Source organism: Amyelois transitella, chromosome 23 (assembly GCF_032362555.1).
Source record: "Amyelois transitella isolate CPQ chromosome 23, ilAmyTran1.1, whole genome shotgun sequence".
NCBI lineage: Eukaryota > Metazoa > Arthropoda > Insecta > Lepidoptera > Pyralidae > Amyelois > Amyelois transitella.
The window spans coordinates 7,516,903-7,532,806 of NC_083526.1; the positions used below are offsets into that span (position 1 = coordinate 7,516,903).

The 15,904-nt window shown below is 38.8% G+C and overlaps 1 protein-coding gene across 1 annotated transcript in view; it reads right to left on the minus strand.

The window, feature by feature from the left end:
- LOC106139271 (uncharacterized) overlaps positions 1-15,904 on the minus strand; it is a 32,981-nt gene that overhangs the window by 16,812 nt on the left and 265 nt on the right. The window contains exons 2-7 of the mRNA XM_013340682.2: positions 14,243-15,134; positions 13,320-13,585; positions 5,708-5,894; positions 4,259-4,436; positions 2,965-3,182; positions 1,176-1,349 (exon numbers count right to left, since the gene is read on the minus strand). Of these exons, the coding sequence (XP_013196136.2) occupies positions 1,176-1,349; positions 2,965-3,182; positions 4,259-4,436; positions 5,708-5,894; positions 13,320-13,585; positions 14,243-15,134 (1,915 nt within the window). The remainder of the gene's footprint in view (positions 1-1,175; positions 1,350-2,964; positions 3,183-4,258; positions 4,437-5,707; positions 5,895-13,319; positions 13,586-14,242; positions 15,135-15,904) is intronic.

Sequence of the window (15,904 nt, forward strand, 5' to 3'; positions counted from 1 at the left end):
CTGGAAGTTAATGATTTAGTTTAAACCAGCTGTGCCCGCGACTTCGTCCGCGTGGAATAGTTATTTTGGGCATTGAAGTCCTCAAGGATGAATAATTTATCCCGGTTTTATCACGTTTTCTATTATTTATTTCTGCGCTCCTAAGTTATATAGCCTACAGCCTAAAAAATTATATTCGAACCAGTAGTTCCTGAGATTAGCACGTTCAAACAAACAAACAAACTCTTCAGGTTTATAATATTAGTATCTATAGATTAGCTATCAAGAGATAATTTTAAAGGTATAGGCTTATTAGCTTAGGATTCCTCTTGTAGGCAATGAACTTCCATTATAAAGCGATACAGCTGGCCTTCTAGTCTTTTAAAGACTGTTGGCTCTGTCTACGCCGCAAGGGATATAGACGTGACTTTACTATTTAATATAAGTGTGTTTGGCTTTAATATAAGTGCCAGCAGAGTAGAATAGCACCACCCCATCCATATCTTCCCGTGGGTATCGTAAGAGGCGATTGAGGGATTAAGCGGGAGTTGGGCAGCTGATATAGACAGCATAGTTCAGAATCAATAGAGACTGCGGTTACCAACCCGCCTGCCAAGCGTGGTGACTATTGGTAAAATCCCCTCACTTCTGGGGAGGTCTCAGTCCACCAGTGGACTTTTATGGGCTGTTAACCCATCACTACATAGTATAAAACAAAGTCGCTTTCTCTGTCCCTATGCCCCTTTGTATGCTTTAATCTTTAAAACTACGCACCGGATTTTGATGCGGTTTTCTTCAATAGATAGAGTGATTCAAAAGGAAGGTTTATATGTAGTGTATTTAGTATTAGCATTGCACCCGTGCGAAGCCGGGACGGGTCGCTAGTAAGGAATAAATACATGATTGTATGTATATAATATAGCACACAACACACGGCACCAATACAAAAAAGTGTAGGACCACTCCATCTCTTTCCATGGAAGACGTAAAAGGCGACTAAGGGAAAGGCTTACAAACTTGGGATTCTTCTTTAGGCGATGGGCTAGCAACCTGTCACTATTTGAATCTCAATTCTATCATTAAGCCAAATAGCTGAACGTGGCCATTCAGTCTTTTCAAGACTGTTGGCTCTGTCTACCCCGCAAGGGATATAGACGTGACCATATGTATGTATGTATGTATATAAGCAAACTAACATGGAGCAAGCCATCCGCTCGCCCCTCGCCACGGGCCCGTGGTCGTCGTAAATGACCAGCGACTTCTTCATGATGGAGAACCTCCCCGCCAGCGCGATCACCGTGTCCGTGAACAGCTTCCTCGTGAGCCGGGCGCTGTCTACCTTCTTCCCAGCCACAGCCAGCATTCCGTGTCTGTCAATTATGATAATGAGTATTGACATGACTTAAATTGGTTTTAACATGCAGAAGAATTTCTTGTTAAAGAAGATTGGCGAAACTGGACCGCATTTATTTACAAAAGCGTGCCCGAACGAAAATGTATTAAATAAAAAGAGTTTAATTCGTATTATTTATTACCACAAAATCGTGATTTAAAAAGTAGGGATTATTAAGATAAATTAGTTCATAATTTTATTAAAACCAATTAAAACAAAACGTATTGAAGTGCAAAAATCATGCACAACTAAACGTTTTTCTTTTCAATAATGTATGCTCCAATCAGCGTAAAGCAATAATTGTCATGTCATTACATACATTCACGTCAAACGTCAAATCGCTATTCAAATCTACTTTCGTGACTTTCTGTGATCGTTCATGCTCGAGTTTTATTAGTGGTTTTTAAATTATTTGACGATTTAACGCGTGTTTTTGGACTTCAACGATTCTTGATTTAATATTAACATTTAGCATTGCCTTCTGGATTTCGATTTGCAAGTGATTGGTTTAGTAATTGCATATTGCAAAAGTTACTTAACCACCATTATCGCAGATTAAGTTCGTCGTATAGAAACAGTAGACTTGCATATTATGTATGTATTCATTACAAATTCATTTTAAACAACAATATATTATAACGAATAGAAAACCACGATTTAAATAATAACCTCACTTGTTACATCCAAGTGTAAATATTTTTGAAATCCCAACTTTAATATAATTAACACCATTAACTTTTTTGTTTGTCTAGATTAGTTCTATAAGTATCAATAGATTTCTTTCGTGAACGGGACTCCTAAGTCCAGGTCTGAAATTGTATAGAAGTTCGCCATTCTTCTTTAGGATGACAAAATTTTAAGATCGACTGAGCCTAGCATATAGCATATCTTTGAATAAATTCTTTTTACTTTTACTTTACTTTTAATAGCATCATCTCCATTTTTCCTTCAACTTATTAAGTATGAAAATTGTGATCAAAAAATAAATAAAAAGTATCCTAACTAAACTGACGAACTGAAAAAGTGAGCTGAATATGGATAAAGTAAACAAGTGATAAGAAATCGCGCCAAATAGAAATATGTTGGTCTCTACCATAAAAATGGTGCATCAAAATTTAAATCTCATCTCATCAAACATCATCTCAATTTCTTGATGTGAAATCCTCAGCTCTGCAAAGCAAACCCAACATTGACGTTTCAAAAAAAAAACAAACAATATGGTAAGTAGAAACAGTGCCGTGTGGTTCCCGGCACCAATAAAAAGAAGAATAGGACCACTCAATCTCTTTCCCATGGATGTCGTAAAAGGCGACTAAGGGATAGGCTTACAAACTTAGGATTCTTTTTTAGGCGACAGGCTAGCAACCTGTCACTATTTGAATCTCAATTCTATCATTAAGCCAAATAGCTGAACGTGGCCTTTCAGTCTTTTCAAGACTGTTGGCTCTGTCTACACCGTAAGGGATATAGACGTGATGATATGTATGTAGAAACTTGAAGGCAAAAAAAAGTAAAGAGTACTACTAAGAACGGCAATTCAATAAACCTCATTTTATTTGCTGACCCGGCGTTGAGTGCCAAACAGTACAGACCTTGTAGTGAAATCTCCCACCCTGCAGAGCCCCTCCAGGCCGGGCCTGCAGGAGCGCTCCAGGCGCCTGGCGTCCACGTCCAGGCCGCGGGGCTCGTACAGCTGTCCCGCGCTGAGGCAGCGCGCCGTCCAGTTGTAGAAGTCGGCGCCCGGCGGCCGCTCGTGGAGCGCCCAGCGGTGCTCGAATGTGTCGTTAGTGTTGGAACCGTCTGCGTGGATCTGTTGGTTGTTACATCAGCTCATGTGCCAGGAAAATGGCTGGGGACACCTTTTGAATCGAACCACGTGTGCGTCTTCCTTATACAGTACTCAATACTCAATCATTTATTGCATACCATAAAGTTGACATGATGTTATGAATTATATAAAAAGAACATATTTATGGACCCTGGCGGGCACGGCAATATGGATAGATAAGAGGAGGTCGCACTAATTTTTTTAAATATTCAACTTAATTTAATTACATATATAAATAATTTAACAATAGTAATTGGATTTTAATAATGTCATTTTACTTGCGTTGTAGTTACAATCTGTCATCGAGGTAGTCTTCTATACTATAATAAGTTTTGTCTATTAACATTACACATTTTTTCAATTTCTTATAGAACAATTTCAAGCCCTAACTATAATTTTATAAAAGGACCTTTCTATAAGTGTCCATCACTAATAGAAAGGGCCTTTTATAAAATTTTACTCAAGATAAAGATTTAATACATACATACATAAAATCACGCCTCTTTCCCGGAGGGGTAGGCAGAGACTACCTCTTTCCACTTGCCACAATCTCTGCATACTTCCTTCGCTTCATCCACATTCATAAAGATTTAATCTAAGCGCAAATCTTCAAATACATAATAATTAAAATTTTGTCATTCCAATATTTTTTGAGCTGCTCCGATAAGATGACCCGACTGAGGTCAGTTGACCTTGGTAACCCATGCCGTACTCATAAATAAAGATGATGATCATATAAACATACATACATATGATCACATCTTTATCCCTTACGGGGTAGACAGAGCACACAGTCTTGAAAGACTGAATGGCCACGTTCAGCTGTTGGCTTAATGATAGAATTGTGATTCAAATAGTGATAGGTTGCTAGCCCATCGCCTAAAAGAAGAATCCCAAGTTTATAAGCCTATCCCTTAGTCGCCTTTTACGACATCCATGGGAACGAGATGGAGTGGTCCTATTCTTTTTTTTATTGGTGCCGGGAACCACACGGCACGATCATATAAATCTGGAAAAAATTGTCTTTGATAACATAGCATAGATACTTCGATACTAACCATACTCTCAATGATAATGGTGGTGTCTTCCCAATGCTTATTAAGAGGTTGTCTGAAGATGACTCTGCTAACGATAGGGTATCTGAAAATGACCTCGGCGGAAGTCAGCTGCACTTGGTAGCCCGTGCTATGTTCGTATGGGAGAATGGTGCCGCATAGCTCGCGTTTGGGTGACCTCCTGAAAACATCATAAAATTATGTAGGAACAGATGTCGGTTAGTTGGTGCCGTGTGGTTCCCGGCACCAATACAAAAAAGAATAGGACCACTCCATCTGTTTCCCATGGATGTCGTAAAAGGCGACTAAGGGATAGGCTGACAAACTTGGGATTCTTTTTTAGGCGATGGGTTAGCAATCTGTCACTATTTGAATCTCAATTCTATCATTAAGCCAAATAGCTGAACGTGGCCATTCAGTCTTTTCAAGACTGTTGGCTCTGTCTACCCCGCAAGGGATATAGACGTGTGTAGACCAACATCTACATATGTATGTAGATGTTGGTTAGTAAGCTGAATAATATATCACTTTAATATAAAGTATAACCAAATTTTAACTCTTTACAACCAATAGTTCTTAGAGATAAAAAATTTGGCAAGAAGAATAATGACTTAAGTGAAAGTATTGAAATGTGAAATTTACTTTAACCCAGTTCCCCTGTGGAAGTCAGATGGGAATCGCTTCATATAAAAGCCTAACTAACCCAATCCAGGATGTTTAAAACACGCACACTGGACTCCTGTCAAGAGAGGTGAGGATTGACGTTAGGAGGAAGAAGATGTATCGTGTGATTGATCGGTGTCGTGTGATTCCAACGACTAGAAAAAAGGATAGGACCACTCCACATAAAAGGCGACTAAGGTGAAGGCTTATAAACTTGGTATTCTTCTTTTAGCCGACGTGCTAGCAACCTGTCACTTTATGAATCTCAATTCATTCATTCATTCATATAGTCACGTCTATATGCCTTGCGGGGTAGACAGAGCAAAAGTCTTGAAGTGACTGGTAGACCACGTTCAGGTATTTGGCTTTATGGTAGAATTGAGATTCAAATGGTGACAGGTTGCTAGCCCATCGCCTAAAACGAGAATCCCAAGTTTATAAGCCTATCCCTTAGTCGCCTCTTATGACATCCATGGGAAATGAGATGGAGTGGTCCTATTCTTTTTTATGTAGGTGCCGGGAACCGCACAGTACCCGGGAACCACACGGCACTCAATTCACCAAACAGCTGAACGTGGCCTAACAGTATTTACAAGACTGTTATCTCTTGTCTTCCCCGCAAGGGATATAGACGTGATTATATGTATGTTGTAGTTATGAATGTGGTTAAATCGAAGGAAGTATTCAGAGATCGTGGCAAGCGTAAAAGGTGTAGTCTCTGCCTACTGATAATAGTAATCTGATTTTATGTATGTATGTATGTATATGTATGTTTGTAATGAATCCTACCTGACCAAAGCCAACCCTCGATGTACCACGCTATGAACCCCCTGGAGTGGCAGGAACACATCCCAGTACGCCCCGCTCAGCTCATTCGCCAGCCCAGGGAGCAGGTACTTGTGGTTCAAATACTCAGTACGGTCTTTGTACTTCCCCAGGAGATCCCCCACGGGGTACTGGTCTTGCGTTCCCAGTCCTGTGGGTAATTAATTAGACAAATATAAAGAAGAGAGCACAGACTTACATATCAATGCATAAACTTATTACTTTATAGGTACATCAAGGGGGAAATCATCATGTCTTATACTTGATCCTGATACTAGAAAAATAATTTATTTTTCAGACATTTATTTACATGTTTAGTTTTAATTTCTTTTTGTAGTATTGATCTTTAATAAAGCGTGTGACGTAGTTTTTGAGGGTTTTTTAAATGTGAAAATGAGGACGTTTAATTTAAATAAAAATAGGCTTAAACGACTCAGAAGCATGGGTATAGTCTATGTTTAAAAGGATGCAGTTGTTTCAAATGTCACCCTGTATAATTACGAGAATAATATAAAATATTACATACATACATATCATTACGTCTATATCCCTTGCGGGGTACACAGAGTCAACAGTCTTGAAAATACTGAAAGGCCACGTTCAGCTGCTTGGCTTAATGATAGAATTGAGGTTCAAATGCCACTATTTGAAAGGTTGCTAGCCCATCGCCTAAAAAAGAATCCCAAGTTTGTAACACACTTCTTTTGTATAAATGTTCAAGTTACATTGGCTAATTTGTTTCTGTAACACTTCTCCCAAAGAAGCATGCATTGAATCAATTGTGCCAAGTTTAGTCTAATGTAAACAAGACATTAAACATATCGAAGATGCCATTATAGGTTTGTTTTTGAATAATGAACTATAAAACACTTACAATAAGATTCATTACAGTTTGAAGCAAGGATGTACACATACAAAAATAAATTTATTGCTATGTTGCGTTCCTCAATATTATTTCTAGAAAATTTGTACCAGAAATTCCCAAAACATCATCTGACTCACATTAAAAACATTATATTATTATATGAATGAATGAAATTTAGTCTATAAAAAACCAAGTCCCCTTTCTAATGACATCCATAGGGATATAGATGTCGTAAGAAGCGACTAAGCACTTTCGCCGATCGCCTAGTGCAATCAACAACATCCGAGTTGTCTCCGTTCCCCCTAGGATTAATATTTGGGTCCAATACAATTTTTAATGTGTGGCGACATGTCTACGCCACTCGTCACAACATCCAATCAAACAACTACTGTCAATCATCGCGAAAAATTGACGCGCTCAACCAAAAGCAGCGAAGAATCTAAATCGTGATTTCAATGATTTCATGGATGTTAAGAATGCTGCCCGGTTCCAGGATTCTACCTTTCACTACCCAAAGGTTGGCTGGAAGAGATTCCATAGCGATAAGTCCGCCTTTGCTCAACATATTCATAATGTGAAGTAGAAACACTACTACATATGTATTTTTTATGGGCAATAAAGATAATTTGTATAATTGCAATCATCGTTTTGCTTGACTTTTTATATGTATGCTGTAACTATTATGCAGTCGTTTTTTATTTATTTAGCCTAATATACGACCCTGATAAACCCCACGACGGTGATGAGAACAGATTGTAAAATATATAAGCTTATCACGTCTTAATCAAATTCAAATTCAAAATTTTTATTCATTATTTAGGTATAGGATACTTCATATCGCTTAACGAGACGTGCTTATGCATACTATGACGCTTGCAACTTTTTGCATCGTTATATTATCTCAGAAACGATAGCTTTATTGAAAAAAAATATTGAGAGTAATTTTCCCATAAAACTTACCGTTTTGAAGAAAATCATGAAAAACCCATTTTTTTACCTTTGCCCTTGGGTAATTTTTTTTTCCTTAAACCGGAATCATGGGGAATTTTGTAATAATGCTTTTGATTGTGTTTTAAACAATTATACTCATTTTCAGCTTGGTGGGAATTAATGTAGCTTCATTCTTATTTTTTGGTCTAAATTGACCGGACTACTTACTACAGAACGCGAACTCAACAGCAGTAGCTCAATAGAGAAATCTCTTTAATTATTATAGGCCTAGCCGTAATTGGGTCCAATAGATATTTATAAGATGTTGTGGCGACATCTCTACGCCATTCGCCACAAACATCAAATCAAACAACTACTGTCAATCATCGCGAAGAAAATGACGCGCTCAACCAATAGCAGCGAAGAATCTGAGACGCGATTTCAAAGATTTCACGGATTGGAGCTATATATACAACCTCCGACACAACATCGTTGGAGCCGCGGTTCCCCAGGCATAACTCCTAGCCTGGCGGAAGATCTTCCCTTTGGTGGCGGTCGAGCCGAATCATCGCTCCCGCCAAATTGGTGACCCCGACGTGATTGGAAGCAACCTTCTCCATCATCATCAACTCCAATCCTCAGCATCACTCCTCACTCTGCAAGCAGTCTCACAGCTAGCCAGCAAACTGGGTATCGCAGCAGGTCCATCGCAGCCAACGCAACGAGCTTCCTGGTCCTGTCTCCACCCGCACTCACTCTCATCTACTTCAGCGACCGACGCATCTACCGCAGCCCACGCCTGGATCTCTTCAACGGCCGCTCTTCTCTCCAGCGTGGCAGCTCTGCACGACTTCTCCCGGCGCTAACAAGTCGACTTCGCTCTCTACTGTCTCGACTCACCGCAGACTACGAGCAACGCAACGGCTCACTCCTGACTCACTAGGACTTCGAGCAACTTCCGACTCACTGGAAGACAACTGGCACTTGCAAGCTACAACTGAAGCACAGATTGCACAGCAAGACCAAGACTTCAGACCTCCGGTCTTGGGGGGGAGTACTGTGGCGACATCTCTACGCCATTCGCCACAAACATCAAATCAAACAACTACTGTCAATCATCGCGAAGAAAATGACGCGCTCAACCAATAGCAGCGAAGAATCTGAGACGCGATTTCAAAGATTTCACGGATTGGAGCTATATATACAACCTCCGACACAACATCGTTGGAGCCGCGGTTCCCCAGGCATAACTCCTAGCCTGGCGGAAGATCTTCCCTTTGGTGGCGGTCGAGCCGAATCATCGCTCCCGCCAAAATGTCATTGTCAGAGTTACTCAAAATGGAGAAATAAACCATCCACGCGAAGACAGACATCCGCGCGGACGGAGTCGCGGGGGGAAGCTAGTCGCTTAATAATTGTCAAAACGTATGGTTTAACAACATTGGTTGACGTCAAATAAATTACTTAAAAGTAAGTTTACTGCCGCTTCCAAGGCGTCAGTGCAGAAGAAGCGGTAACAAACTGCACTGCAGCATTTTCTTCAATCCCAACTCACAATTCAAAGCGATAACGCCTGTCGTACAAACGCAAAAGCACCGTTCGTTGCCTTCTACGACAATGGTGTCAGGTGTCGCGCACTGGCGGCCCGCCAGCGACCAAGGCTGGTGCGTCACGCGGGCACAGGAATGCTAGAGGTGCAATCGTTCCAATACGAATTACATTTGGATGACAAGGAACGTAGGTACATATCGAAACAGCGCAATCATGATGAGAAAAAAATAAATTTAATATATACATACATACATGCATACATATAATCACGTCTATATCCCTTGCGGGGTAGACAGAGCCAACAGTCTTGAAAATACATACAGGCCACGTTCAGCTTTTTGGCTTGATGCTAGAATTGAGATTCAAATAGTGACAGGTTGCCAGCCCATCGCCTAGAAGAAGAATCCCAAGTTTATAAGCCTATCCCTTAGTCGCCTTTTACGACATCCATGGGAACGAGATGGAGTGGTCCTATCCACATGACCACTTCATCTCTTTCCCATGGATGTCGTAAAAGGCGACTAAGGGATATGCTTATAAACTTGGGATTCTTCATTTAGGCGACGGGCTAGCAACTGTGCAACCTGTCACTATTTGAATTTCAATTCTATCATTGAGCCAAACAACTGAACGTGGCCTTTCAGTTTTTCAAGGCAGTTGCCTCTGTCTACCCTACAAGGCCGTGATTAATTGAATTGAGTAAGCCCCGAAGGAAGATTGAGACTTGAGTAACGAGAAACTAACTCAACGACACTGAAGCATTTATTTCTTAAATATGGTTATAACAGGTCTGAAATATCTACAACACATATGAGTATTTTACCTCTCCTCCTAAGGTGTCGGAATTATATACATACTACTCTGTCAAGAAAGTAGCAGGAAAAGATCAATAATACACAAACTGTTTGTTATTCATCCAAATTTATTTTATCACCTTCAAAATATGCTCCTTTAGAAACGATACACTTACGCCAACGAATAATCCAATCATCAAAACATTTTTTAAACGCTGTTTCCGGTATTGAGGTCAGTTCTCGCCGCAAATTCTCTTTTATGTCTTCTACCGATTGAAAACGGGTGCCACGAAATGGTAATTTGAGTTTAGGAAAAAGAAAAAAGTCGGCTGGAGCCATATCTGGTGAATATGGTGGTTGCTCGATGGTATTTGTTGAGTGTTTGGTTAAAAATTCGTTCACAATGATGGCCTTGTGCGAAGGTGCATTATCATGGTGCAAAATCCAAGAATTTTCTTTCCACAAATCTGGTTTTTTTCGTCGGATTTGCTCTCTTAAACGCCGCATAACACTCAAATAATATTCCTTATTTACCGTTTGACCTTCCGGCAAGAATTCCGAGTGCACAACACCGCGATAGTCAAAGAAAACAGTCAACATGACTTTGACTTTTGAACGACTTTGGCGTGGTTTTTTCGGTTTCGGTTCAATTGGAAGGCGCCACTCCGAAGCTTGTTGACTAGTTTGCATGTCAAACTCGTAAACCCACGTCTCGTCACCAGTAACAATGCGTTTCATGAATGTTGGGTCGGAATTGACTCGTTCTAGCATGTCCTCAGCGACTCTCATGCGATTGAGTTTTTGAAAAAAATTCAGGTCTTTTGGGACTAGCCGAGCGGCAACATGTTTCATGCCCAAATTATTAGTTAAAATGGTACGGATCGACTCGTGAGATACAGAAAGTTCGGTGGCTATCTCTCTCAAAGTTGAATGAGGATTTTCAGTCACTATTTCCTTCACTTTTGCGATGTTAACTTCAGTTGCAGACGTTGATGGCCTACCAGAGCGAGGCAAATCTTCCATCACATCTCGACCGCTTTTGAACGCTTTGTACTACTCATAAGCACGAGTTTTTGATAAAGTCGATTCACCGTAAGCCTTCTGTAACATTTTCAGTGACTCCGAACACGATATTCCATTGGCAATGCAAAATTTAAGACAAACTCTTTGTTCGATGTTTTTATCCATTATGAAATTAGCAATACACACTAGATATGATATAACTAAAAATAGCACTGTATTTAATGTAAACAACAGATGCAACTCAAACTCCGCGCCAAAATGGAAAACAGTTGTGCCAATCTAACAACAACAAAAAAAAACAAAAATTTGAATTTGGAACCATAAATAAATAATCCATTCCCGATACTTTTCTGACTGAATGTATATCTATACTAATATTATTAAGCTGAAGAGTTTGTTTGTTTGAACGCGCTAATATCAGGAACTACGGGTCCGAATTAAAAAATTCTTTTTGTGTTGAATAGACCATTTATCGAGGAAGGCTTTAAGCTATATAACGTCACGCTGCAACTATTGGGAGCGAAAAAATAATGGAATATGTAAAAAAAGACGGGGTAAATTATTCATCCTTGTGGGCTTCAATGATGCCGAAAATGGTATCCTGCCTTCTCGCCGAAAATTGTTTAGCGGATTATCACTTGCCAACCAACGGTTCGCCTGATTTTCACTTTGACAACTAACGATTGTCAAATTTTTGTATGATAACGTTTCATTTGGTAGAATTATTGTTAAGCTCATTATTATAATGACAGAACACGTTTCGGGCACTTATCATTTATCAAATCCTTCACTAGGCCAGACAACTTTTAGACGAATAACGTTTCGTCTGTATAACAGTACCTTTTTCGTACATTTATGTTATGATATAAAATAAACTAATTTCGACATGCAATTTTTATTAAAGAATTACAAAAAAAAAATTAACACTTTAAATTAGCAGCAATGCACATTAATAATTTTCATGTGAATATGAAGATTTGTGTTCAAGAATTCTGTTGATTCTTTCGTCTTTGTCTAAGTATTTTTTTTTTCTTAGGTTCTGGTGGGGCACCTGTTAATATATTTTCTATTTCCCCCTCGTTGGCAACGGTTTCCTTTATTAACGTAGTTGAGGTGAAATCGAAAGAAATCGGTTAGGTTAGGTTAGAACTGCGACCATCAACGCACGAGCCGAGCGAGCGAAGCGAGCGTGCCGCGGCAGCGGCCGGCGAAGTGCCAGAACCGAATCGCTTTTGTTTCACTACACAGGGCACTTGAATATTAGCTACAGTAGAAAAATAATTATGGAAAAAAAAAAACAATAATATATTATTTGGTAAACAATACATAAAATTAAATGAATATTACTCTAACTGAAACGTTTGCTACTTAAAAGTTTGCCTTGTGAAAAGTATCATTATAAAAGCCAGACCAAACGTACAGTTGGCAATAGTTAAGTTGGGAAATGAAACAAAATTAAGTGATATAGTTGGCAAATGATTATTCCGCGAAATAAAATTCTGCGAAACGTTGATTGGCAAGTGATGATCTGCCAAACGATTTTCGCCGAAAAGGCAGAGAACCGCCGAAAATAACTATTACACGCGGACGAAGTCGCGGGCACAAATAGTTTTAAATAAACAGCGAATAAATTCTCTGTCTAATTGTGATCGTTTTGTCTATTCTCGTGTGTTATCGTAAACATTATTATAGTTTACGATGTAGGAAAATTTTGCGGCGCTTACGCATGTTGTGCAAGGTGAACATTGGTATGCTAGTTTTGTCGGCAGGGAGATAAATCCAAGTATGGCATTAGAGCAAGAAGTTCAGTTCTTTTTGATCGCATATAATTCGTCAGGAAGTATGCAGGGATCGTGGCAAGTGGAAAGAGGTAGTCTCTGCCTACCCCTCCGGGAAAGAGGCGTGAGTTTATGTATGTATGTATGTATGTATAATTCGTCATTACAGTTAGTGCTTAAAAACTAGGATAATAAACCGTCTTTTTGTCGTCAGCCTGATTATATATTATATTATACATATTTTTTATTATTATGAGCATCACTGCATAGTATCAAATCATATTATATAAATCATATCAAATCAAATTTATAATTCTCTCAATGATTATTTTTACATTAAAATCATTATCATTCAGCTGAACGTGGCCTGTCAATCTTTTAAGACTGTTTGGCTCTGTTAACCCCACATCTGATTAAATGAATGAATTTATTAACGAATTATGGATTTATAATTGGGATTCTTTTTTTTAGGCGATGGGCTAGCAACCTGTCACTATTTGAATCTCAATTCTATCATTAAGCCAAATAGCTGAACGTGGCCATTCAGTCTTTTCAAGACTGTTGGCTCTGTCTACCCCGCAAGGGATGTAGACGTGACAATATGTATGTATGTATTATGGATTTATAGATCTCACCTGGAGGCGGTACATTCTGCAGCTCAATCTTCGTGGGATTGTATAAATCCCCAGTCGTATTACAAATATTGTTAATCTGACTGGCGTCCAGCAGCCTCGGAGGGAGTTCCCTGATGCTGTACTGCAGCATGGAGCTCACGAATCGAAGGTTGGACTCGTAGTCTTCGTCAGACGACCCAAGTTTGAAGGTCGCCCATGTTGGGTCGAAGGGAGAACGCTGAGAGAAGTCCACGGTTCCTTTGATGCCGTCCATGTTGATTATGGTCCTGTGGTGAAAATAATTTTAGTGTGTGAAGGTAATCATCATTTAAACTGATTGCAAAAAAGGAGGAGGTTTCTTAATTTTAACAGTCATCAGTCATATGGTAGTCGGAAGAATATGCCTGATAAAAGTGAATGCGAGATAAGTTACCTCACAATGGAAATTGATCCATTAGTACAGTCGGAAAAGTTTAAGTCACGAGAAAATTATCAGAGGTCAAAACACTTGAAGACTGCTTAACGTTTTTTCTAATTAATTTTCATAGGTTTATGTACTTTAAAACGTTAATGAGTTATTTCCACACGCGTGTTTCATCTGGCCAGATTGGCATATTTACAAACAGAGTATCAAGAATGTGAAACTACAATGTGTGTAAAACAACACTTCTCCCTTAGAGGAAATAGGTTAAATTCCTTCAAATTAAGTTATAAGTCGATGTTAACTTGTAAATCAGGAAAAATTCAGTATTTTTTACCTTAGATTTAACAACATTTAATTCCCATTCAATGCAAATAAAGACTTTTTAAGCGTTAGACCACTGCTGGGCAAATGTTTCAGACATCCAGACATCATATCTATTGTCTTTTCAGTCCTCTTAAGAAGGTGTTCATTCTACAAATCCTATTAGTATCTCAAAAATATACTATACTATTCTACTCACTTTGTACTTTTTGGATCCATCGGCCTTAACTTCGCACACGCCAGAAAACTATCCGAATGTCGATGATCATATATCACGACGTACAAACTGCGCTTCGTCACTTCCATGTCACTTCTCAACACGTTCAACACTTCATTCTTGTATAGAGTCTTCACTTTTCTAACACTACCATCTGTAGCTACTTTAACGAGGCCTAGACGAGCGTCCAGATCTCCTACACTCATACCATCGCCACTGTTATCAGGATCGAATACTATCTGCAGGATATTACAATTATCTTCATTGTTACCTCTATCAGAATCAAATATATCTGTCACGAACAGTTTCCATTTATGTTCAGTGATCTCGACTTTATCAGGAATAGCTTTAATGTGATACAAATCTGATTGTACATAGGAATCAGCCTCATCAAATTCAGGGGCGGTCAACCATCTGAAATGCAAAGTGCCAGCTATGGGAGACGAGAATTTCGCCATAGCATGTTTCTCGTATTTTTCTTCAGTTGATAGAATAGAGGCACAAATTATTCTGTCTCTTTCTGCTGTTTCAAAAACAATACTTTTCCCCCAAAGTCCATTTAACCCAGTTAAGCTATTCCTGCTTTCAAATTCCGCATGATCTTTCCCTGGAATAATAAGATACCCTAATTCTTCTGTCAAATCTATCAGCTCCCTGCCAAGATTGGCTTCAGAGCATCTAGTATCTGAGATGTCCCTGTAGTCGACTGGGAATTCGTGTATGGTCCATCTCCAGACCCCGTCAGGGTACTGGAGGGTTGGCTTCAGGTTTGTTCTGATGCTGATGAGCGTTTCATTCTTCTGGGAGAACTCGATCTCTCCGTGGAGGCCATGCTGTGATATGTAGGCCCGTAGCACTAAGCTGCTGGCGATTTCTGTAAAGCAGAAGAAAAATAATAATTTTTTAAAGACCTTCACAACATGATGTCGTAAAAGCGATTAAGGGATAGGCTTATGAACTTAGGATTCTTCTTGTAAGCGTTGGGCTAGCAACCTATCAGTATTTAAATGTCAATTTTATCATAAAGCCAAGCTGTTGAACGCGGGCTATCAGTCTTCACGACTGTTGGCTCTGTCTAACCCGCAAGGGATAAAGACATGATTATATGTATGTATGTATACCAATTAATTCATTTACGAAGTAAATTGTGAACAAAAAATCTTGCAATCTAACTTTGAAATTTTGAAATCATAACTCTTCTTTTTTAGATAGTTGTTTATATGTCTACTTTTCATCTCTGGAATATTGTTAAAATCTGACAAAGGACAAGGCAAAATTATTTAATAAAACCATTTGTATTTTTAATAATGAAGATAAATATTTTCTATTTTTATTTTCTGTTTGTTACAATAACACTAAGTACACTAAAAGACTTGTAAATGTTAAATAAAGGATATTTTTTTTTTGTAATTGTATGTATGTTTGTTAAATTAAACATTAATTAACTTAAAAAACTGCGAAAGTTAATGAAACTAAACGGAAGTTCAAGACACGACCTTGAAATCAAGTTTCACTTCAACTTAACAATAACTTAACATTGATCGTCCAATGACATTGCTTTCTCATAAGTCCTAAGTTACTTTGCAACTTACTTAGCACATTATTAAAATTACGACACTAAGCGAATAAACTTTACATTGATCG